The sequence below is a fragment of the Salarias fasciatus genome, chromosome 13 (genome assembly GCF_902148845.1).
Source record: "Salarias fasciatus chromosome 13, fSalaFa1.1, whole genome shotgun sequence".
Classification (NCBI taxonomy): domain Eukaryota; kingdom Metazoa; phylum Chordata; class Actinopteri; order Blenniiformes; family Blenniidae; genus Salarias; species Salarias fasciatus.
The window spans coordinates 13,258,276-13,281,931 of record NC_043757.1 but is presented as its reverse complement, the minus strand read 5'-3'; the positions used below and the strand labels follow the sequence as shown (position 1 = coordinate 13,281,931).

The 23,656-nt window shown below is 44.7% G+C and overlaps 2 protein-coding genes across 7 annotated transcripts in view; both read right to left on the bottom strand.

Annotated features, from left to right (window-relative positions):
* The window catches only part of tacc2 (transforming, acidic coiled-coil containing protein 2), a 46,028-nt gene extending 26,898 nt beyond the window's left edge, over positions 1 to 19,130 (bottom strand). For 3 of the 5 annotated variants that reach the window (XM_030107326.1, XM_030107327.1, XM_030107325.1), the window contains exons 1-3: positions 18,683 to 19,130; positions 11,234 to 11,481; positions 1,370 to 1,984 (exon numbers count right to left, since the gene is read on the bottom strand). In XM_030107326.1, the coding sequence (XP_029963186.1) occupies positions 1,370 to 1,984; positions 11,234 to 11,481; positions 18,683 to 18,793 (974 nt within the window). In that variant the 5' untranslated portion in view covers positions 18,794 to 19,130. The remainder of the gene's footprint in view (positions 1 to 1,369; positions 1,985 to 11,233; positions 11,482 to 18,682) is intronic. The other 2 variants (XM_030107328.1, XM_030107329.1) reach the window with 2 other exon arrangements.
* A 296-nt stretch (positions 19,131 to 19,426) lies between these two features.
* On the bottom strand, positions 19,427 to 23,361 carry nsmce4a (NSE4A component of SMC5/6 complex). Of its 2 annotated transcripts, XM_030106847.1 has the most exons (11): positions 23,296 to 23,361; positions 22,254 to 22,480; positions 22,089 to 22,169; positions 21,690 to 21,820; positions 21,382 to 21,533; positions 21,092 to 21,191; positions 20,876 to 20,966; positions 20,705 to 20,799; positions 20,533 to 20,581; positions 20,351 to 20,436; positions 19,427 to 20,238 (listed from the first exon to the last, which is right to left on the bottom strand). In XM_030106847.1, exons 2-11 carry the CDS (start codon positions 22,453 to 22,455, stop codon positions 20,173 to 20,175), a joined length of 1,053 nt encoding a protein of 350 aa, XP_029962707.1. In that variant the 5' UTR covers positions 22,456 to 22,480; positions 23,296 to 23,361; the 3' UTR covers positions 19,427 to 20,172. The 2 variants fall into 2 exon arrangements, with proteins under 2 accessions (XP_029962707.1, XP_029962706.1); XM_030106846.1 differs by having other exon boundaries at positions 22,254 to 23,347.
* Positions 23,362 to 23,656: the final 295 nt, after the last annotated feature.

The following is a 23,656-nucleotide window of genomic DNA, read 5'->3' as shown; positions in this document are numbered from 1 at the left end:
CACGAGCCCACTCCACAACAGCTTAGCAGATGACTTAATGTCCCAGTCCTCCTCGTCTCCGGCTGTGAGTCTGATTGGCTCCGTCATACACACTCGCACTGCAGCACATGCCCAAGTGTTTTTCTGAACCCTTAGCTTTTGTTCCTCCCTGTCTGGTCTAGCACAAATGACTTCAGTGGGGCCGAGTGTCTGCCTAAAATTCCTCCCACTACAGGCTTCAGTTCACAAAGCCGTACAGACGGAGCGGGACTGACAGCTAGGACAGCCTCCGGGGGCGGACCCTGACCCACATGTATGCACACACATCGTAGACCATACAGCTACATTTCTGTCTCTGCCTCATGTATGCATGTGTAAATTTATCCACTGATGAAACCCAGTGCCGTCATTCTTCCTTGCTCCCGCTCCGGACAAAGCTTCGTGTCTCCAACAGCGACGACGGGACAAGTGTTAAGACTGACAGGCAGCAAGTGCTACTCTGGCATGTGGGATGGTTCCCCGGCATGTGCAGGAGAGAGTGAGAGATCACTGAGAAAACAGGGAATAGGAACCATCTGCTCTGATTGAAGTACACTTTTTGACAAAAACAATTGTGCAGTAAATCCTTTTACCACATCATCAGTTACACAATGAACAGAATTGTGACTGCAACTTTCCAATGACACAATAAAAAAATACAGCGAATGTCTGAGTCAGCGTTAATCTCATGAGACTGATTCACACTGTGTATTTAGCTTGAGTCGAAGGTTTTGAAAACATTATGGGTTCACGGCCATTTCTCAAACTCATGCAAAATTCTGCGGGACTCATTCATCCAATCAGACGCTGAACCCACTACAGACAGAAACAGCCGACCAAATGTCCTCCATGTGTCTGAAGCTAAACAAAGCCACCAAAGGCACTCTCAGAGCTCATTCTGAAAGTGTGACAGGCAGCGTGAGTGAGCTGCTGAGCTGTAAAGCACAAGTCCCCCTGAGACGGTCTACTTAACAAACAAATCCCTTCAGATATCATGTCTTTGGTCACATCAATGTGAGGGAGAGGCAACAACATTTAATAAAAATACTAGGGTTTTAAAAGCTATTTACAGATCTTTGTATTCAACAGTTTCCTGGTGGAAATTCCTCCTGAATTAAAAGAAAAATGTTTTGTTGAATGATCTTTAAAATTTGGTGAGACCAGCTTTCGAGGGCGACATTACTTGAGCCAACTGTTGAAACGGGCGTTCACTGGAAAGTGTAGCCATCAGTTCGTAACCTGATAACACACCGCGAGAAGTGACCTGCCACAACTAGTGGAACAATGAGCAAAACACATCATCCTGCTTGTGACACCGTTTAAAAAGAAACACTGTGCAAAGGATACTCACCCACTGTCCTGTAGCTCAGCAGCAGGACCCTGGACCGTCTCAGAGACCACAGTTTGCTCAGCTGGGGCTGTAAAATGCTCCACAGAAGGGATCGCTTCGTTTTTTATCACGAGCTCCTCCTGCTCTTCGTTGACCAGCTTCTCATCTGGCTGCAAGGTTTCTGCTGTCGTGTCTTTAAGCTCTGGCTGTGGTTCGTCATCCTTTGCTGGCTCTACTTCATTCTCCGCTGGGATCTTCTCTGCACTCGTTGCAGGTTCTAAGACTTTGGACTGCTCACCCGCTTCTTCTGCAGAAGCTACTTTATTGATAAATACTTCAGCAACCTCCGCTGGCTCTTCCTCTTTCTCCACTGGTTCTGGGAGCTCGTCTGGTTCGGTTTGTTCTGGAAACTCTTCTGGCAACTCTTGCGCTGGTTTGTGAAGTTCTGTTAGTAGATCTGCTGACTTCTTTAGAGGTTCAGGGAGATCTACCGGCTTGGTCACAATATTTGGCGCTGGGATCTCTGCTACCGGCTCCGGTGGTGATGGCGAGATCTCCTCGGGTCTCTGGGGAGCAGCTATCTCCTCAGTGGGAGTAAGAAACTCTTGTTGTGGAGAGTCCAGGGATGGGAGGGGTCTGAAAAACACAATATAAATAGAGGGGGGTTGGGGAATTGTTTTGTTTACAACACATGTTCAAGGAATGATTGACAAATAACAACTGTGTGTGTTCAAGTGGACCGTGTGTGTGTATGAGTGTGTACACAAGTACTATAGCTAAATAGCTAAATGTGTGTTGATGTGTTATGCTGGACAGTGTTTTTTTTTATTCAAAGAAAGGACTCATTCTTGGCCTGGAGACCAGAGACGATGTCACAGCTGAAGTCACCCTTTGAATATAAAGAGCTACATTACTTCCATTAGATTTCCACAGGCAGTCATCTGACCCGGGCTCGTCAGTACAAATGAGTCCTGTGTTTACCTCCTTATTCATATTCATTATCACACTGCTCTCCACGTCACCTCTCCAAACAATCTCAGAAAACGGTGTCACTGCTTTGTTAACAAACACTTACAGAAATGTACTGTAGCAGGCCGAAAATCAAAGATTTATAACCCGTGGAAATAAGAAAAAAAAAAAAAAATCACCCATTTGCCCTATTTGTTGATATTTTCCATATTCTCTCAATATTTCAGTGCTTTCTAACGGGAACCTACTTGATCAGCAGAATGCCAACGTCCTACTTTGTGTCACTCATTTACAGACACACATTGTGGCTTGTGACAGTGAACACACCATAAGATCTTTTCTGCAGTTCTTAAATCCTTTGTAATTTCAAACACACACACGCACGCATGCAGTAGTGTTTACCTTGAATCACCAGCTTTGTGATATTGTTCAGTCTGTGAGCGTGACGCAGCTTCTTTTAGTGCTTTTATCCAGTTTGTATCTAGTTCCTGGGCAGCTGGACCAGTAGCAGGACTGTCTGACACATCAGTTTCTTCTGTGTTTACAGAGCCGCTGCAGGAGGAAGGAACTTTTCCAAGTAATGTTCCTCCGGTGGAGTTCACCACAACGTCAACTGACGATGTGTCCTGATCATCTGGTTTCTCTGACTGAGAAGCGACGGCAAGAGGAGCCGATGTGAAATCTTCGGGGCACTTTGATGAGACAGCAGAGGGGACTATGACATTCCCAGCAGTCATTACCTCTGCTTCGTCATTTTCAGCTACCTTACAAAGCGTGGCACTCCCTCCAGAGTCACCAGCAGCAGCCTTGGCGCAGCTGTGTGACACAGCACTTTGAAAATGGCCTGACACTTTCTCTGATCCTGACTCATTGTCTTCAGCACTCCCAGTTAAATTTACAACCCCCTGTCTTTCTGCCGCTTCATGGTCTATCTCCTTTATTTCCCTTTGTTCATTCCCCTTCCTGCTGCCTTCGCCTTTGTCTGATGCGCCTTTATCATCTTTTGTGAGCTCCTCAACATCAGGGCCTTTCGTGGGTGTTTGTCCCCACGGGCTGCCTTGTGTGGCTGACAATTCATTGGTGCTCTGTAGTTCATGAGGTTTGTATACAGTAGCCTGATTTTCACATTCCTCACTTTCCCTGCTGTTTGTCACAGTCGTGGCAGCACCAAAATCAATCTCCGGCTGCCCGGCAGGATCCAGCAGGCTAATTTTTTCACCAAAGTCTGCACTTGGACTGATGTTTGTATAAATTTTAGGGCTGGTGTTTGTTGGAATGCTATTCTCTGAGGCAGACTCAACAGTCATGACAGTGTTTGTTGGCTGCTCCGGCTCCTGACAAGCAGCGGACAAATTGCTTTTCTGCTGAGCCTGATCACCCAGATCACTCTCGAACTTAGAGTTCGGTATCAGAGCTGTATCCGACCAAGCAACCCATAATTCAAGGCCTTTATTCTCATCTACCAGTTTCTCACTTACCTGGGAGAAAATTATTTCACTAGCAAATGAGACATTCCTCTCGGTGGTCATTCCATTCGATTTAATATCTCCTGTGAGCTCTGATGGTACACACACTCTATCAACCCCTGGAAATAACTCTGCTCCCTCACTTTCCTCTGAACTTGCCACTCCTTTTTTGCCACTACTGTTTTCACTATTTTTACTGTCCGTCTTTTCTCGCGCCTCCAAACAGCCACCTGATGACTGCTCCGTGAAATGTTTGGATTCCAGACGCTGCTGCTGTGGCTCCTGTTGTTGAAAAAGAATGTTTGGATCTGGTTCGGACTGGGATTGGCCAAGAGCTGGAATCAAATCTGGTGTTGTGTCCGAGCTGCTTTCCAGTGTTTCCTTCTGAGTTCGACACAAACTCCGGTCGTAAACGGTTTGAGGCTCACTAATAGAAAACACCTCAGCAGTTTTCACGGCCTCGGATGATCCAGAAGGTCTACTTCGAGACAAAGCAGTTTCTGTCTCACTTTTAATTGCAGCGCCACTGTTCCTTTCTTCTTCCCTCTTTAAATCCCTTAGTGGTGATTCAGTCTTTTGTACTTCATGTTTATGTGGTGGCTGCAGGGCTCCAATTTCCTCCACAGTGTCTTTATCTGGTCCATTACCCTGTAGTGACGCTGCGCCCATCTTTCCTGTCTTCGGCGTGCTACCCTCCGGTGCTTGCAGTTGATTGTTCACTGTTGCCTCTTCAACTTCTTTCTCTTTATTTTCAAACAGCACAGAGGTCTGATCTTCAGTGTTTTGTTTTTCTTTCAGATCGTCGTGCTTAACTTTATCACACAACTCATTGGTATGCAGGTCAGAACTGAGTGGGCAGCTGACTTTTAGGAGGTCAGTCTTAACGGATTCTTTACAAATATCAGATTCTTTGCCAGCGGGTTCTGCCTCAGTGTGAGCTTGAGACATGACATTGTCAGATCCATCCATTGTCTGTTCAGGGAGAGAGATAGGACAGTCAGTAATGAACTCCAAGTGACTCAGCATCGGGTCAGGAGAGCGAGGCACAAAAGCAGGATCACTGACACGCTGCCCGATAGCAGGAATTGACTGGTCAGCGGTTGTCATCTCTGAAGTCAATACTTTATCCTTTGTGACATCGCCCGAGACAGCTGTTTGCTCACTTGCCATATCATCATCAGAGGTTTTTACTCCACTGGCATGAGTTTCAACTGACGGGGAGGGAGACGGATAACTGGGCTGTGTCTGCAGAGAAGACGCGGGGGTCCCGGTCACAGCTTCAGGGTTCAGTTTAACGTCAGGGTCCACACAAAGCTGCCCAAAAAGGGGTTCAATGGAGGCATCACTTGAGGGGGGAACAGCTGGAAGCGCAAAATTTGATGAGTGATCAAGTTGATCCTCTTCTTTTTCCTCAAGCTCTATGGTGCTGTCACTCTTTAAAGATGACTCCTGAGGCTGCTCGGGCTTCACTGAGGCTTTAGACTCAGAGTGAAAGTCGCTGATCTCCCTCACATTTGACAAAGGCGGACATGGAGTTTCCTTGTTGGGTTCAATCTCTGCTTGTTGTTTTTGCTGTTCAATTGTAGGACGGTCGGCCTCAGAGGTATTATTTCCCACTGTTTGTAAAAAGTCATTCGGATTCTGATTCATCTCAGTTGGACATGACGGCTGTTCTGAACACGCCTTTGTTCCCGGCCGGTTGTTCACAGGGTTTATCTCCAAAGCATCATTTTGTGGCTGATTTAATGTGATGCTCTTATTGTTGTCCTCAGTCCCTACGTTTCCTTCAGCCCGCTCCGCATATTTCTCTTGGCTTGAAAAGTCAGCTGTAGTCGTTACTGCTGGTTCATCACTTGTAGAAGCTGCATTTGTGAAGAGTTCTTGCTTCTTAAAACCTAAAAATTCAGGGAAGATGAAGCTCGCCTCGACAACAGGATAGTGCAAACTCTCATGAACAGTCAGAGGAGGTAAAGAGGCACAATCCAGAGCCGGCACTGGCATGTTTCTGAATTTCACAGAGGAACCGTCCTCCTGATTCACACTGTCTGCAAAGTGAACTCTGTGGATAACTTTACTTCTTTCACTTACATGCGCACCCACTCCGGCAATAACACTGTCACCGCTGCTGCTCTGGACGGGCGCTTCCGCTTGGAACTCCGTTTCAGACGTTCTTGCTTCAGTAGTGCTACTAAGTTTAATCTGTTGATTGCTGCTCATTTGTTTCTCCACTGGAGTTTGTTGCGAAGCAGTCAAAGGCTTGATTAAGATTGAAGACGGGAAGACTTGGCTGTGGTCTGCTTCTGTGACCGGCGACTCTGCAGAAATACATCCCAAAGACAATGCATCCAAATTCTGTTCCCGATCGGCCGTTAATCCTCCATCTTTATCACTGGAGCTCTGTGCAGTGGCCGTGGGGAGTGGCAGAACTGCTGTGCTACACTGCTGCTCCTGGCCGGGATAAAAGAGACAGTCCTCCTCAGTACAGATGCTCTCTGTGATGGTGGCAATCTGCTCACTCCGGCTCTGTTTCCTCAGCTGTGACTCGGCAACATCGATGGGCGGACACGTTACAGTGCCGACTGATGACACCCCACGAGCAGAGCCTTCTGTCTGGCTGAATGAACTGTGCTCTCTCAATAGCTCCTCTTTCTCTCCCACCTCCTCTCCTGCTCCTCCTCTCTCTCCTGCTCGCTCCGCTCCTGCAGCGCTGTAATCTGGACGATCAGGGCCAGTCAGGAGCCGGAGGGGGGAAGTATTGATATCAACTTCTCCCCTGATAGGTTCCTTTTCTGCATCTCCTTCTTCAGTGGGTGAGATCTCGCCGTCTGAAGAGCGAATGGTCGTCTCTTTCGGTCCCTTAATTTCAGTCTCTGCCGAGTTGTGTGGCATTTTGCTGCTGCAGCTTTTCTCAAATCCCCCCTGTCCCTCTCTGGCTGAAAAAGCCGGCGAGTATTTTCCTTGACAACAGATTATTGGGAGCTGAGGATGGGTGTCCAGGGGTTTGCTTTTCTCTCCATCTGCAGAGCTGAGGCACTTCTCTCTTTCTTTCAATGCATCCTCTTCTCCGCTCTCACGATCTTCAGCCGTTACAGTAGCTACTCGCTCGAGTGAATCATGCCTCACGCTTTCTCCCTCTCCCCTGCTTTCTATCACTTCTGGCAACGTGGGTGTTGTCAGTGGCAACGCCGTACCCGGCACTAAAGCCTGTTCAAGGGCACTTTCTACGCAGCTCTCTCCCACACAAGTTTGGCTGTTGGAGAGTGGGCTCTGACTCTCCTCTGTGAGTATTTTTGATTCTGTAAGCGTAGCCTCTTCTGTTTGTGTATCTGATCTCTTACAACTGGAATCAATGCAGCTGAAAACTGTAGTTTGTACACATGTCATGGGTGTACTTTGATTGCTGTGTTCACCCTCAGTTACACGCTGCTCCCACTGGAGACTTTCACTGAAACTATGACTTCTGGCACTCGGGGCCTGAACGGGGTTGAGGTTATGTGTCGGATGAGGCTTCTGTAAAAGAGCCTGGGTTGATCCTGGTAAACAGGGTAAGGCAGTAAGACGACTCTCCTCACTGTAAGAAGATAACAGGGGGCTCCACGCTGCTTCTGACACTGATACATTTGCTGGAGCATCAACGTCATATCCTGTATTTATGAATAACATGGCCTGGTCTTCGTCGTTCAGCTGTTCTCCCGTTTCTGCTTTCTGTTCAGTCGCTGTGCTCTTCTCCGTCCTCTTTTTCTTTCTGTGCTTCTTTTTCTTTGCCTCTTTGTTCTGCCCAGCCTTTTTCTCACATTCAGGATCCATCTGCTTATCCATTTTCGACTCTTCTGGAGCTTCCTCTATGTGTGTGTTTGTTTCCCTCTGTGCTTCTAACTGCAGCTCTGAAGAGGTTTCTTTATTCATTGAAAGAAAGCCACACATGGACGTTTCTTCACATGAATTATCTGCCTGAGTTACAACATTACACCTATTAATACTGTACTCATTGCTTTGATCTCCTTTTTCAATGTCTGTCATCTCCGTTACTGCCGCTTTAACAACTGCACTGCAATCTAAAGTGGCACTTTCTTCAGTCGCCACATTAGCATCAACAAGTTCCTCTCTTGGATTATTTCCCTGCTCGCTGACCACAGAATGTTTTAAGGGCTCCTTGAATGAATCTGATGCTATTTCCATTTGCATATCCATGGGTGTTGTGCTGTTTTTCTGTGTTTCTATTTCTTTCTCTGGCGCGCTGTTTCCAGATTTATCCAAACACTGACTTGCTTCCACATCGCTCTGTGTCTCTGCCGTCCCGACATTGCTCTCAGTGCCCAGTATGTAATTCCTGAAACTAAACACAACTGTTTCCTTCTGACTGTTTGCTGCCTCACTGTTTCCATGTGTACTCTTGTTGCTATGGCCCCTGTTGCTATATGCTGGCTGGACGAGGATTGGAGGCGGTGACGGTGACTCATTGGACTTATTAACCATCACCTCCCCGGCTCTCCTCCCTACATCTTTAAGCGTCTCATTAGTGCTGCTGTAGGGCTCCCTGGGAGTGAACATGCCAAGTGACGCCATTTGCTCTTCGCATTCCTGGAAGGCCTCCTCGAGTTCTCGGTCTAAGGACACAGATTTTGAAGGGGTTAAGGGTCGGCTGCCCGGGGACGATGTGGCAGCAGGTTGAGGTGAAGGCTGGACATCTGTGAGAAGTGGGCCGCCGCCTTGAGGCCTGAGGCGAGGGCAGGACGACAGAGTTAGGATGAGGCAGGCTGGCAGCTGCTCATTCCATGATGCCTTCAGGCATGCCGACCGACAGCAGGGAAACCCATGCTCACACACTATAATATATATATACACACACAGCACACCAGTGCACACAGGATGAATATTCTGAGCTGTGCTTTCAAGAGACGCCTATAGCTGTCAGAATATGGGTATAAATTAACATGCAGATTTCTTCATCCACACCAAGCTGCTAATACAGCCATTAGTATTCAAGCAGTGATCCACAATTATAACAACTCTAATGGAATTTTAGGAAGGTAGACATAGTATTCAGTTCCTTTTACAATCCTTAATTTTTGAACTGTGACATTTTTTTTTAAATAAATAAAAGATTCATTTGAAAGGTTTATTTCCAATGACATCTCGCGATCTGATTCACTGACTACTAGACAGTACTCGTGTTTACGAAAATATTCAGACTATTCCACAATCATTAGTCATATAATTACAATTTTTTTTGTTATTCCTTTCAGAAATGTATTTTTATGTCAACAATGACAATGGTTGAACGAACACAGATATAAAATCCAACAGAATGAAGTAGTAATACTTATTGCCTTTTCATCGTAGTCAGTGGAAATATGCTCATGCAAGAAAATGCTACTTCAGAAAAAAAAAACTCAATATGCTCCCTGAAGTACACTGGCAGCATCATTCAGCTGTGCGATTAGTGTGGTGCCATTTAAACATAATTGCTGAGTCACTGCCAAGGTATTAGCAGGCCTCACACAGCATTATTTGAAGTTGTGCTGGCACCATGTTAAACTGCCTCAACAGGGATCTCAGCATGTATCTTCCCTTTTGAACAACCTCTCTATCCTCATGTTTGATGTCTGAAGTCAGAAGTAGCATCACGTCAACTGATTGGGGAATGCAGACCCACATGACTACTCCCTAACGGCTCTGCCACTTCACAAACACAGCCTGCGTCCTAACAACGTGTTCCTCCTTTACCTGGCACTCCCTTTATAAAAGAGGAGTGGCACCACAAACATGACTATCTGCAGCCAGCAAGCTTTGCGTTATGCAACAAGCTGCTGCCTGCGTCGACCTTACATGGAGAAAAGCAGGTGTTTCCGGCAGACAGATATTGACAGTACTTTGCAGTCCTACTTCTCTTTAATAGCAAAAATGTAATCCATTGTGGCCTTTCACAGTTTGTGTAATGAAAAGATATTAAATAAATGTTTGTTCAGTATTGACTGAAATTTATAGTTTCACACTTTCACGCCAATAGTAATTAAATAACGACAAAGTGTCAGGCAGTCAAAACTCATTAAGCACTCTGATAGATTAGTATAATAAACTGCAAGCTCAGGACAAAGCAGAATATCAAGCACCATTTAAAAGCATGAAAACTTTTATTACAGTAACTATTTTAACAGGCAAAACCACAGCAGCAAATTTCACCACACTGCCTGTATGAGTATAGAATATTAGAGCATCCTGTTATCATCTTGTTTCACTCCACGATTCTTGATTTCAATCAATACCATGCCATCTACGGGTGGCCACACTCCCACACACACACTGCCTGCTGACCCCCATGACTACGCGTCTCGGCGGTACCTTGTATTGAGAACAGGCGCTTGTCGACTGACTTCCATGTGATGCTGCAGGCCCACCAGCAGAGGGTTCACCTGCTCACATTTAGTCTCACCTGACCTACTCTGAGGACTGCTGACGCAGACCCACACACACAGCAGCACAGACACATTTTCACACACAGCAAATCAATAATCAGATTAACCTTCACCTTGACTGAATGATGGCGACAAATGTGTCCCCTTATTGACATGAATGAAGCTTACTGACCTCAATATCCTGTAGTATACATGAAATACAACCATAATGTGGCATAATTATTTTTATTATTAATCATTTACAAAAGATCTGGGGGTAAATAATTGCAGTGGATTTCCTTAGTCGTCTAAATAAAAGTCATTTTAAAACCTTGCCTGTTTTCTTCCTTCATCCTTTCCTCTGCTATATTAAGTCGCGGCTTAACGTCACATAATGAGAAAAACTGAGAGTGAACTGGTTACACTATACGTGGGAGCCTTTTCTGTTAAACCCGTTAAATCTCTCACTGCATAATGAGGCTCTGCTTCTTTAGTCACATATGAAGAAACCCAAACTGCAAATCTGCAGTCGGTGGCTTTGCTGCCTCTGTGTGGCTGATTCTTTGCAACTACTAACAAACATAAGCAGAAATAAATCTCTGAGTGCAACGAGAGCTCAAAGACCGTATAAATTTGTTTCTATAGAAGTTTTTTTTATATATATATTTGATGAGTAAAATGTAGACTAGGCTTAGTATCAATTCTCCTTTGTGAAGATTTGGACAAAAATCAATTGTCATAAATATTGAAAAGACAGTAAGATGGAAAGTTACATTAATATAATTGACAGTAGAGAAAAATGTGTGGTCATGGGAGCATGATTGGACAGAAATTTGTAACACAATGTCACAATCTGGAGGAAAAAAACTCCATTGACAGCACAGAAAACAAATCTCAGGCATTTAAATCAGATCAGAGTGTGGGTAAAAGGCAATGGAGTAGTGACTGTACATGGCTGAGAGTAAACCTTCAGGAAATGAAGGTCAGACAGCCCACTACCTTCAGACCTTGAGACATCATCATCCTGTGTTTCTGTGCAGAGACCGTCCACTCACCCGAGCGAGGACTCCCAGATGTTGAGCTCACTGCTGAAGTCGAGACTGGGCAGCAGGTCGTGGGGAAACTCCAGCTCCTCCTTGTCCTCCTCCTGGTCTGCCGCCGCACCTCCGCTCTCCTCCACCCCGGTGACAACCAGGACGTCGGGGACCAGCGGCTGAGACGCCGGACTGTGCTGGCTGGCGGAGGCGTCAGTCAGCAGTGTTGTGTCGTCCCTCTGGGTCAGACTCCCAGTGTGACCTTCAGTCTGCGAGACAGAGAGACACTGGGAATTACACTGCATGCTGGACACCCTGCTATCCCACAGTGTGCACCTAAACAAGTGTGAACATGTTGTGGGCAAATATAGGAACACCCACAGATTATACACAAAGTCAAACATCACATGGACAAAAAAAACTCCACCCATGATTTAAGCTATTAAGTAAATTGTTATTTGTGAGGTAATATAGATCAGACTGGCTGGAGTACGTTCTTCCAGTCAGACGTCTTATTGTCGCCTCTCAATTTGTTTTTCTGCCACTATTACAGAGTATTAAAAGATTATTTTTGGATCCTGGCAGGCCCTCTACTGGGGGGTAATCTCAGCAGCTATTTTCACCCTGTTTCACAGTTTTAAGATTACGAAAGAAACCGACAAACCAAATCTGGAGTGTTCCACCTTCGGCACACCTCATGAGGAAGTGAACTGTGCTTTCTTCCCATGTCAGAAAATGATCCAGTGAGTCAAGAATAATCATTAGAGACAAACCAGTCCTGCTGGACGATGACAAGTACTGTCAGACATGTGGTTACAGTATTGTTTAAAGAGGATAGTTCAGATTTCTCATTCAACCATGAACCTATGCTTCGCAGTCAGTAGATCATTAACGTCTCTTCTCTTTCTTCAACAGCATGAAAGATATGAATTCATAAAGTATGTCTTCAATCTCAGCCGTTTCTCCTTCTGTTTTCTTGACGTTCACATAGACAGTGTCGAACTACAGCCACAAGCAGCGACTGTTTTCACATCTATCGAGCTGCTCGCCCTCACAGCCCGCAACCCTCAACTGTCCAGCAGCTTTGCGATGGCCAACGTGTGTTTAGAGCTTCCACAAGCTGAAGGAAGTGGAAAGTTTCCAAGAATTCAGGTGCACAATCAGTTTGTTTTCATCTGAGATGTTTTGAGTCCAGTAGGAGAATAAGTCCAACAGGGCTGTGAGTGGTTTCCTTTAAGGAGCTGCTGAGATTGAGAATGGAAGCTCTTCATTCATAATGGATGAACTGGTTGTGGACTTCATGTCTCCGCACAAGTGTCTACACAAGGTGAAAAAAAAAAAACATGTAATGATTTTCATCTCTTCATCTTCTGTAATACTTTAATCCAACCCCACCAAACACGTACCCAGTCTATCAATCGCATAGCAAATACACACACGAAGAGCCAAACACACACACACACAGTATAACTGCACCAAATTTCAGGAGACCCCAAGTGATGGCTTGTGGGAGGGAACTGGAGTACCCAAAGGGAACAGTACATGCAGACTCCAAACAGAAAGACCCTTGAGCCTAAAATCAAAAGAGCTATCTGCACACACAGGGAGGATGTTCTGCCTGTGGTTTTCAGTCTTATGCCTAATGTCAACATCTTGTGTGGCACACATGAAGCATCTTCTTGATTTCTGTTTAAAAGTGGAGATTTGCTCAAGTGAGGGCAGAAACGTTAAAAAAAAAAGTAAAATTTTGAGTCTGATAATGACTGAAAGTGTGTTTTTCAAGAACAACACTGTGCCTGATTTGCTGTTTTCTAAATTCTCCGAGCTCAGGTTTTCTTTTGAAAGAATCCCAGTTACGCACACAGTTACAGAAAAAGCATCACAATATCCCTGAAGTGAAACAAACGGCGTCCATCAAAGCAACACTGCAGGTGTGACTGTCACTCTGAATACATGTGTTCTCTGTTTTTCTCCTTTTAAGCTCCATTGTTACATAATCACATTTTGTTTTCTTGAAAAGCCTTTAACACCTCAACAGTCAAGCACGAACAGATGCACCGTTCAGTCATGAGAGAGGTGCACGTTGACGTGTCTTTGGTTTCCTGTTTCCTGCCAACAGAACCAGTTCATGTCCGAGAGAAAACTGTTACCTATGATGAACACAGCAGACAACAACTCGATTCTCTGAAATATTCAAACCAAATGGCAATGAACAGTACCAGTTACCATCGCATGCATTCGCTATTTTATTGACTCTTTAAAAGGTCATTAGTGGGATCATTGTGCAACTGTTTAACAGCTCAGTGGGGTGGAAAATCACAGCCCCCGTTTCTGCTGGTGTGACCCCCACACAGAAAGCACTGTCTGTTATTAATTAATCCGCAGGAACAAAACAGAACGCAGGCCGAGGTTTCCTGGAAACAGCTGCTTGTCCAACAGCAACACTTACAGTTAATTCAGTGGGTCAGTGCCCATGTGTTCACGAAACTTTAATCCATCACACATGACTGTTGTAAACACGAGAGTAGACGGCGCTGAAACAGGCGCCCTCTCCATCACACAAAGAAACAAGAACCAGATTTGAATGAAATAGCCACTGCGTCCACCGTCCGGTGCAACACACTCTCACATCTTATCTGATTACGAGTTTCCTCTCATCCCATCCCTGTGACTTACCCAGCAGTGTGCTCCACTGTGCTAAAGGTGACTCTACAGAGCAGTGCAGCTCCTCTCGCACTCCGGCACCAGGCTCACTGTACAGGCAGCCTCTGCAGGGATCAGTGTTTTGAAGGAGGCAAACGACGACGACTCAAACATGCTGCAACACATGCTGCTGACGTCCCCTCTCCTCTCCTGACTCAGCTAACTTCCTCCTCCTCCTCCTCCTCTTCTGTGCACAGTCCTCTCCTGAGTTGTAGCCGCTCCCCTGTTAAATTTCCATGAGCCTCCTCTATTTCTTGCTCTGTGTGCATGTGTTGTAGAAACACTACACTACCATGCGCTGACTGACTTGACTGGGCTGCCCGCAGGGAAGTGCTGAGCACTCTCCTCCCCCTCTATAGCAAACTCTTTCCACTCGGCTCTCCTTCTATCCCCTCCTCCTATACCGCCATTCCCTCTTTTCATTCTTTCTTCCGTCCTTCCTGATCCACCTCTGCTCTAGTCTCCTCCTCCCTCCCCTTGCCTTTTGCTGTTGTGCCTCTTGGCTGGTTGCACTGACTGCCACTGCCTCTGCAGGTGAATGCTGGGAATTGGGCCAAGGGTTGGGCCTGCAGTGACCCCTTGAGAGAGGATCGAGTTTCACTCTGAGAAGCTTTGGTTACATATAAACACATGTGTGCACACACACACACAAAGAGTCCCACAAGATCCCTCTTCATGATTAAAGCTGCTTGCTCTTCGACCTTGATGCAAAGATGTGAGGCTAAAATCACCACAAAACACTGAGCTTCAGCAAACAGACATCGATCCCAATCATCAAGACAGAGATCACTTTCAGTGATTTAGCAACCCAAACAAAATATAAACAATAACTTTTTAACATTTACAAAGTTACATTTTGCTCCATATTAAAACTTCATGAATTATTTGTCTCTGATTCTTCATATTTTAACAAGCAAAAACATTTAAAATAAAAAGAAAAATGGGTAAAAACAAGCAATTAGCTGGACATTTTCATTCAAATATGTTATTAAAAATAAATATAAGCTTTCTTAGGATGCCTGCTTGTGTCCCCTAAAATGACACTGACACAGCATAGGGGGAAAGAATAGACAATATGTTTTGTGAAAAAGTGTAGAAATCTACAGGATTATCTCCTTATGGGAGTAACAAGTATTGACTTATGGTGATAAAACAATCAAAGTAGATAAAAACAGTAGTATCCGCCACAGAAACACATAATTCAACGAAATATACAAAAAAAAAAAAAAAATAGAAGTGCCAAACAGTATTGTCCATTTATAGCACCTTGCAGGTGTATCATTTAACATAAACTGAGAAAAACATCCATAAAACTGATGGCTATATACTGAAAATGTTCAAAGTTGTACCTCCTGAGCCTCACTGTGTCCTCCTCTTGGTGGATGTGTGAAAAAGCGAGCATGTTTTCCAGACAGGAGCAATCAATTCCACTCATTTTCTAGCACAACTGATTTTTGTTTTTTTAATAGTGTGGCGCAGCACTGAGAGCAGAGAGTGTGTTACTCTGAAGAACACACACCGACGACATCAAAAGTGTTGTCACATTGTCTAGAAGTTTGACACGCACGTGCAGAGTTCTCGTGCGTACCTGAGGGGAGTCATTCTCAGTTTCCTTTGGTGGAAACAGAACAGCGCTGTCTGGTGCGCCCTCTTCTGGCTGGAAGTGGAACAAGGGGTGAAATTGTCTGATGAGAAAAGCTTAGCAGAGCTAATTCCAGCCGGTAATCTCAGCAAAAGCAGTGCAGTATGCGAGGTTTGTGGAGCCTATAGCTCATGAGACCAATGTTTATTTTAATCCTATTAGGAAAAGCCTGAATTCCTCTGCTGAAGAACTCCAGATACAGGTGAAAGCTGCTTTATTTTTTATATACAGTATACACACTTTCCTAGCATTGCATATCAATCAATACATGCAATCCGGAGGACAAGTTAAAACTTTTTCCAATAAGAGTTGGATTTGATCTTTTGCAGGACATCAACTTTTAGCTTGTTCTTTACCAGTTGGCATGGATCATTTTACATTTTGTGGATCACCACATAATGCATTTGAGATTTATATACCTCCAGCATCATCAGTCAAAACACGTTATATCATCTAAATGTCCATTAGAGACACATTAAAAAGCCAAAGCTCAAAAGTATTTTGCTAAAGCCAGAATTTTTGTCGCCATGCAATTGAAGGTTAGTACTTTTAGTTCTCCAAAGCCTTAAAAATTAGATATAGTGCCACAGAGGCAGCGAGAAGCAGTTCTACTTTTCCAGTGTCTGCAAGCTTTCCCTTACCAACACTTCAGGTGTGCTGCCTTCGTTCCCCATGGCTCAGCCAGATGCAGGGCCACAACTGCCCACACCAGCAGCCCTCTCACATCAGATGGCTGAAAGACACTAGCAGCAGAAAGACCGTCAGCTTGCAGCTGCCGCAGCGCCTAGAACAGAGTCATAAAGTGAACAGAGGATCTGTGGTCCCTCGGTGCTCTCAGACTCATGCCCCACAGGATTAGTGGTCTTTGGTATGAGAGTGTGAAGTGAAGGAGAATGCAGTTTGAGAGATTAGGGGCCTCCGATACAGGAGGACCTACAGCAGGACCAAAGTGGAGGACCACATCTGCTAATGCGGGCTTAAGAGAAGGAAAAATCAGCCTCGATACAGTCAAAGTCAAATATTACAGAAGAAATTAAACCGAAGAGAAGGAATGAAAGCCATCTCCTTCTGCAGGAGGCAGCAGGGATCTTACGGTTTGAAACAAAAGACAGAGACTCCTAGAATAGGAACAGGCACAGTCACCCGTCATTTTAAAGCCGTGCATGTGAGCGACTGAAGCAAACTGACACTGTGTTGAGGCTAAACAACCCAGTCAGAATGTACACATGTGGGAGGCAGCAGGCTGTGGTGTTGTTTGGCCTCTTTCAGTGCTCAGTCAGGTCATCTAGATTTACAGCTTCGTGAGATCGGCTGATTTTAGATTAACGACAGAAAGAGAAGCGTTCGTAACCCCGATTGTTCACATCACAGCTGAGCGGTGAAGGCATGCCATGGACAGAATGTTTGTGCGTTCTGTGTTGTGGCTGCAGGGAGTGTATGGCGCTGTGTTTAGTCAGAAATCACTGACCTGAATATGCAGCATTTTATAAATAGAAGTTTGAGCCGTTTACTGCTGTTAGACTTTATTCCAGTCCTGTGCACAATGTGCAACGCACACTTCATTTCCAAACAAACGTAGGAGCATTCAGTCTCTGTGTGTGAATCATTAGATCTAAAATTGGCTGGAAACTATTTTCACCCTTCATATTATACCTTTGAAACTGAACGTCTTGACTCTCATTTTAATTCTCGCTCATTCTGCGGTGTGGCACTCTGCCGCGTCCGTCTGCTTGCTATTTGTGTGAATGGGGTGTAATTTCAGCCGTCGTACCGGCCAGTGGGCACTTTAACTGGCAGCAGTGTTTCAGGGCAGCACAGGAGGAAATCATATGATCAGACCGCTGCCAGGCCTTCTCTCACCTCATCGTGACCTGTCCGTCACTCGGCGTGAGCCATCTTTTTAAGCTCCCGGGTTTGGATGAGCACCACATGTCTCTGCTCTAACGCCTGCAGTATGAAGTTACCATTTCCTGCCCCCTGTCTGACCCTCAAGCAGTGAAAATGCAGCGAGAAAACAAACCTTGCTCCTAAACAGACTGTTGCATTCACTTAGAATTGATAGAAAAAAACTTTAAATCTTAATTCTGACAAACCAGTTCATCTCAGAAAGCAGGCCAACAAACTGTCAAGTGGATTTAGAAACAAAACTGAGGAAACTGTATCAAATATATTGAAATTTTCAATATCAACAGAACAGCTTTTATTAATTTAGTGCTAGCATTAACCCTCTGCCTTGTCATCATCATATAATAACTGTCATGACACGCAAAGTGCAATATCAACTCCAAAAATGCAAATCTGTGCCATTGCTGTTACTCACCAGCATCAAACTCCTCACCACTGCAAATAAAAACCTATTCCGCTCAGTGTCTGGAGCAGCCAGAAGACACACTCCTGCAGCCTGTGTTTACTGACAGACTCAGTGTTTCTGTCCGGTCCTCTGAGGAGCCCCGCTTTCTCTGATGCTATTTTTGCTTTAGGACACGGGACAGAAGAGGGGACAGGACGAGGGGAGGAGTGGGAGGAGACAGAACCCGAGCCGTGGAAACCATGTCTGCCTGGGAAAGGTGATGGGTGGGTGGGCTTGTAAACAAACAAAGCGTGTTGGATGAGCAGGGGAGTGAGACCTCCAGCCTCGGGCCCTGACTGATCGGAGGCTGCAGCAGGATTCGAACCACCTGTAGCCTAACATTTCCATCCACTCATCGCGTTGGTGCTGTTTCACTGCTCCGCTTGTTGCCCCTCGGGGCTTGGCAGTGGTTGACATGTCAGTGCAAAACAGCAACACACAAACCTAAAGCAAGTAATAATTCATGTTTTATTGACTCTCTTCATTTTACACACAAAATATAATACATGGAATACACAGACACAGCCTGTTCATCTTCCTGCACACTCGGATTCTCAGCTCCTCCCTGCTTTCTGGCTCCAGCTCCACTTCGCCCCTCCCCTCCTCCAACACAAGGATGCATCCTCACTCTCTCCCTGCCTGAGTGAAGACTTCGCTCCTGACCAGTTAAATCTATGCTTCCCACTATGGCGTGTTCTCCATGCTCAGTGACACACACACACACACACACACCGACGCTGCACTGCAGGCAGCCTCCGCTCGGCTCCCTCTTTACCTTGCTGTGTGGGATTCTGATGCAGCTTCCCATCTTGTATTCCATGTCCTCTTCTGGTGAAGTGACTCTGGCGCTACACGGCTGGCAAAGCACCTTCCTGCAGAACTGCATCGTTAACCAGTCAGACTCAGCATCTCCAGAGCAGGTGGACCTCTGCAGGAGTGTGTGCACGCCTCTGTGTCTCTAAGAGTGTGTGCCTCAGTGACTAATGATCGCACGACTCTGCATTGCCAGTGGTGCTCCTGTGACATATATTTTCAAGCCATTGTTATATAAAATCTCCATTACATAAGAAATCCAGCCGAATCAAATGAAAGGCAAATAAAAAAAAAAAAAAAAGAGGAGCCTTCCCTTCCAGCCTCAGCTGCAGCTCGGCTTCACATCACTGCACGCGAGAGCAGAGGAGCACTGCTTTGGTGGGAAAATGCTCAGAGAGAGAGAGAGTAAAAGGACGGAGTGGGAGGCTGCTGAATGCGTGCATGTCTCTTTAAAAGACCCCCGAGATGGCAGTGATGATGGTGATGGCAGCATCATGATGATGATACAGTGTGTTCACCCGAATTAATCTGATAAGATCAGTCAGCCGAATGAAGAGCACTTTGAAAAAAACACAGCAGAATTAATTATTGTGTTTTCCACTTAGCTATATTTTGTTCATTAAACATTCATGATTGCATTAACAGGAACCCTGTATCACTATACTTTCCAAATCTATTAGAGTTCCATCATAAATACATTTTTTAAAATTAATTTAAATATAGAAATACTTTTACTGTTAATGCACAGAACTATTCTGACACCAGATGTTTACAGTCTGGACCTGGGCTATGATTATGAGGTCAGCTAATAAATGACTACAGCATCCTGTTAGTCACTAATAACTCTGTACTCGACCCATTTAATAATAAAAGAGTGGGTCAAAAACAACATATTAAGAAAAATATTTGAAAATCTTTAAAAATATTTAAAACAAAATCCATCCGCTGTCTAACTTGTACCACAGAGGCCTGCAGTGAATTGAGGAAGTATTTTAGGTGAACAACCGAGGAAATACAGCAATCACATCAAGGAAATTGATTTGTCTTAAAGGATTGAATCCAACTAATCAAAGGGAAAACAAAGCGATGAAACAAGACCTGCATAAAGGACTCATTTGTGAAGAACAATCACATAAATTTGATAAAACCTGATATCATGCCACAATCAGAGCGGTCTAAACTTTTTACCGGTGATTTAAAACAAGTTTATGCAGAACAACTGTGATGGAGCTCTTAATAATTTGATTTGTATTAAGAAAGACTGTTCAGGAATGTTGGACTTGTTTCTGATTGCATGAAGTCTCCAGTTTCATCATGTCTTTTACTTTCAACTTGCATGAAACAAATTAAGACAGGATTTTTCTCTTTTGTCTTTTAATACTCAAACTTGCAAAACAAAAATAAAAAAATTACATTTTTAAAAAGAAATTGAAACATTTGAACAACTCTGCATCACTCAGTCGGTGCGTTTGGAGGCTGAATCATAGTGTCGGTGATTTCAAAGGCGTCGATGAGCTCCTAGAAAAGAACAGAAACAAAATCTGTCAGTAAAAACCCAAAAACAAGAAAAATGTATCTATAGAGACACTTTCAGATCAAACTCTTCACTTTGTGGTCAGAGTTTACGAACCCTCCAGGTCTTCGGGGAGATGGAGATGATGCACTGGTTACAAGCGGCTGAGCCTCCGGCTTCATTCTCCTCTCCTTCCAGCGGCACTGGTATGAAAATACACGTCATTATTTGCTTCAGGATATAATTTATAGTAATTTCCCAAATAAAATTATTAAATAAAACAGTAAAGCTTGTCTTACCTATACAGGGCAGTTTATCTGCATCGAGATACAGTCGGGCCAAGCCATCCTGAAACACAAACGTTTCACTCCAGCTGACATTCACAGCAAAGCGTACTGACAATTTTTTCTTACTATAACAGCAATAAAGCAGACTTGAGTTCATGTGGCTGGAAACTTCAGCACATCTCACCCGTATCAGAAAAGAAGTGTGGAAAATGTTCTCCACCGTGCGGGAAAACGACTTGGGGTCAATGACGAACTCGTAATATGAAATGTCTGACGTCGCTGTAACAGAAAACACACATCAGCAACACGCAGTTCAAAATGGTGAAACGTCCTGCGGGGAAGGCTCCACACTTACGGTCATCTTGGTAATAACTTTTCAAATATCCCAGGATTCTCTCCACTTCTTTCTCCGTTGCCTCTTGGTGGGATTCTTCCATTTTCTTCAGCTGATGACGAACAAACGCAATGTCGCAAATATGAAAAGGAATAACAGCCACGTGAAAACGTTGATGTTCAAGAGTATCTTAAAAATGGACTCTGGGCATACTGAAACCAAGACCAGGTGAGCTACCTGAGTGGGCATTATCCTCTGAGCCTCCTTAGTGGGTGCTTTCCTTTGCCGCTCTGTCCGTTGTTTTGGAGGAGGCGGCTCTGCATAGAAAGAGCCCATCCTGACGCAAACAAGCGAAGAAGTCAGAGACATACTTTCATATCAGATAGAATTCTTACATATTTCCACAAAATTAAATACAACCCTAGGCTTAAAACAAGTGATGCCCTCTTCAACTGGTGTTTGAGTTTGTTTTTTCTTCTTATTTACTAAACAAGATCTTAACCTGAGACAGATCAAACAGTGTTTACATGTAGTGGAAGGAGGGAGCAGTCCTGAAGCACAGCTGTGCTCTGCTGGCCAATCTGTGCCAGGCGTCCGGAGGCAGGTAACCTTCGGCAGTCTCTCCGTTCTGCTGCTCCTCCTCCTCAACTTCCAGGCGGTTCAGACCCATGAAGGACAGCTGCGGGAAAGAGCAGAGAGAACTCCACATGACCCCGAGAATTACCAGCGTAATAAAATGAGTATCGTTCTTGTTTCCAGTTGTCTCGGCCCTTAAAATTTGGAGTCAGTCTACACACTCCTTGCAGATCTGCTCGGGTCTTCCTGTGACACTCACAACATGTTCCGCAAAAGCAGAGGGATCAAACGAGGCCCCTTCAGAAAACATCTGGCTGGCTTTCTCCTTCCCCAGGTCCGAGGCCACGACGAGAAGCTGAGCATCCAGCGCCGCTTCCCTCGCCTGCCGAACTGCCGCAGAGGAACACGGGAAACTGAGCATGTAGATTGCAGTGACATTGGGCTAGGGAGCTATTTACAACTTGTTTTAATCGTGTAATTATTACACACACACACACACACACACACACACACACACACACACACACACACACACACACACACACACACACACACACACACACACACACAAAAACATTAGGAGCATCTGGTTGGATAGGTGTGCTACACAGCAGTCACTTTGCAAAACATCTGATTCAGTAGTGTTTACATAACATACCATCTTTGAAAAGCTTATTTGCTTCCTCTAAAACTTCTGTTAGCTTGTTGTTGGTGGGGTTCAGCATGTCCTCCCGGTTTTCTAGAGGATGGAACACACACAAGAAGGGATCATATCACAGGTTTGCCCAGAAACGTCAGCTTCCACCGTTGTGTCACTACTCACGCTGCACTGAGCTGATCAGGTCCCGGTACTTGCTCCGGATCTCCCTCCTGCGGCTGGGGTCGTTGTCGTCGTCTTGCATGTCGTCTGCTGGGTCGAAGTGATGGACAGCTTCATCATCCTCACTGTGCTGCTGCTCTCCTTTCTTTCTGCCAGCGGAGCCATTCTGCCGGGGAGCCTCCTCTTCACCCCTGGATCTGTTCATCGTTACTCAGTGAAGACGCCGGAAACTGAGAAAGAAATCGTCCAAAACAAACAAACAAACAAACAAAAAAACACAACCCTCCGATCAACTATATAAATACAGCAGCTCCACTGAGTTGTAGTAAGAGTTTAACCTAAAACAAATATAACCTCGGAGTTAGTTTGTCAAGGTTCTGGCCGGGAGCTAACCTCATGAAGTGAGTTTGACTTTCGTCAAAGACGATGAAAAATAACAAGATGCACTTCCACCACCATCCCACCAGCACGAAGTAAACGCGGGAAATTACGTGATAATATGCATTACGATATTGTAAAAATATGTTTAACCTCACGCATAGTGTTTAGCCGTGTTTAATTGTCAGCGTGCACAATCACAACAAATTACAAGAATCGCTAACAGATTTAAAATAATTTACCGAAGATGCTTTGTAACTGGAATCAGCTGGACTATAAAACACGATTGAAGCCCCTTACAGTAATTCTCATAAACCCTGTCAGGTTTTTGAAAATTAAAAACAAACAAAAAACACGTAAACAATGACCAAAGATAGGGGCACCTGTGCAAAGAATGCAAATATTTGTAAATTCGAACGAGCTACAACGATGTTGCTGCGAAAGCGGAAGAACTACTAACAGTACTATCTCAAACCAACAGTATCGTCTTTGAAAATGCTAATGTTAGCCGTTGTCAAGCTAATCTCCAATCAGTGTCGGAAACGTTTCTGAGCAGTAAGGTATCCTCCTGTTCCCCCTGCGACAGGGAAAATACGAACGGCAGCAACTCAGCAAGCTCCGGCTGCTTAAAGATGGATCTTCTTGTCGTTGCGTTATTTGAACGTACCTGTGGCGTCAAAACATACTGACCAGCAGAAGTATGTTGCTACAACAATCGAGGGCGAAGTCAGTTCTGTATTGGGAATGAAAATAAATCGAAAGTGAAACTCTACATTCCACTAACTGTGGCTATTAAAGCTGACAGTGATAATAATTGTTATTACTGCAGTTAAAAACGCACCATTGTCTTCAATAATAAACAGGTAGGGAAAAAAATGCTGGTTGTATTCAGAAATTACAAAACACAGAGATGTTGATTTTTAAGGTTTTTATTGTCGCCTTTTCTACACAACAATGACTGATACAGTCCACAAGATGTTTCCTTCAGCAGCCTCAAAAACTTTGGCCTGCAGGCTGCCTGTCACCGA

What these genes read in the sequence shown, in the direction of transcription:
- nsmce4a (XM_030106847.1), bottom strand. Translation starts at nt 22,455, where the DNA reads ATGAACAGATCCAGGGGTGAAGAGGAGGCTCCCCGGCAGAATGGCTCC. An exon ending in CCTGATCAGCTCAGTGCAGC is followed by an intron (nt 22,170 to 22,253) that starts GTGAGTAGTGAC and finishes TCCATCCTCTAG; the next exon opens with AAAACCGGGAGGACATGCTG. An exon ending in AGAGGATAATGCCCACTCAG is followed by an intron (nt 20,967 to 21,091) that starts GTAGCTCACCTG and finishes GTTCGTCATCAG; the next exon opens with CTGAAGAAAATGGAAGAATC.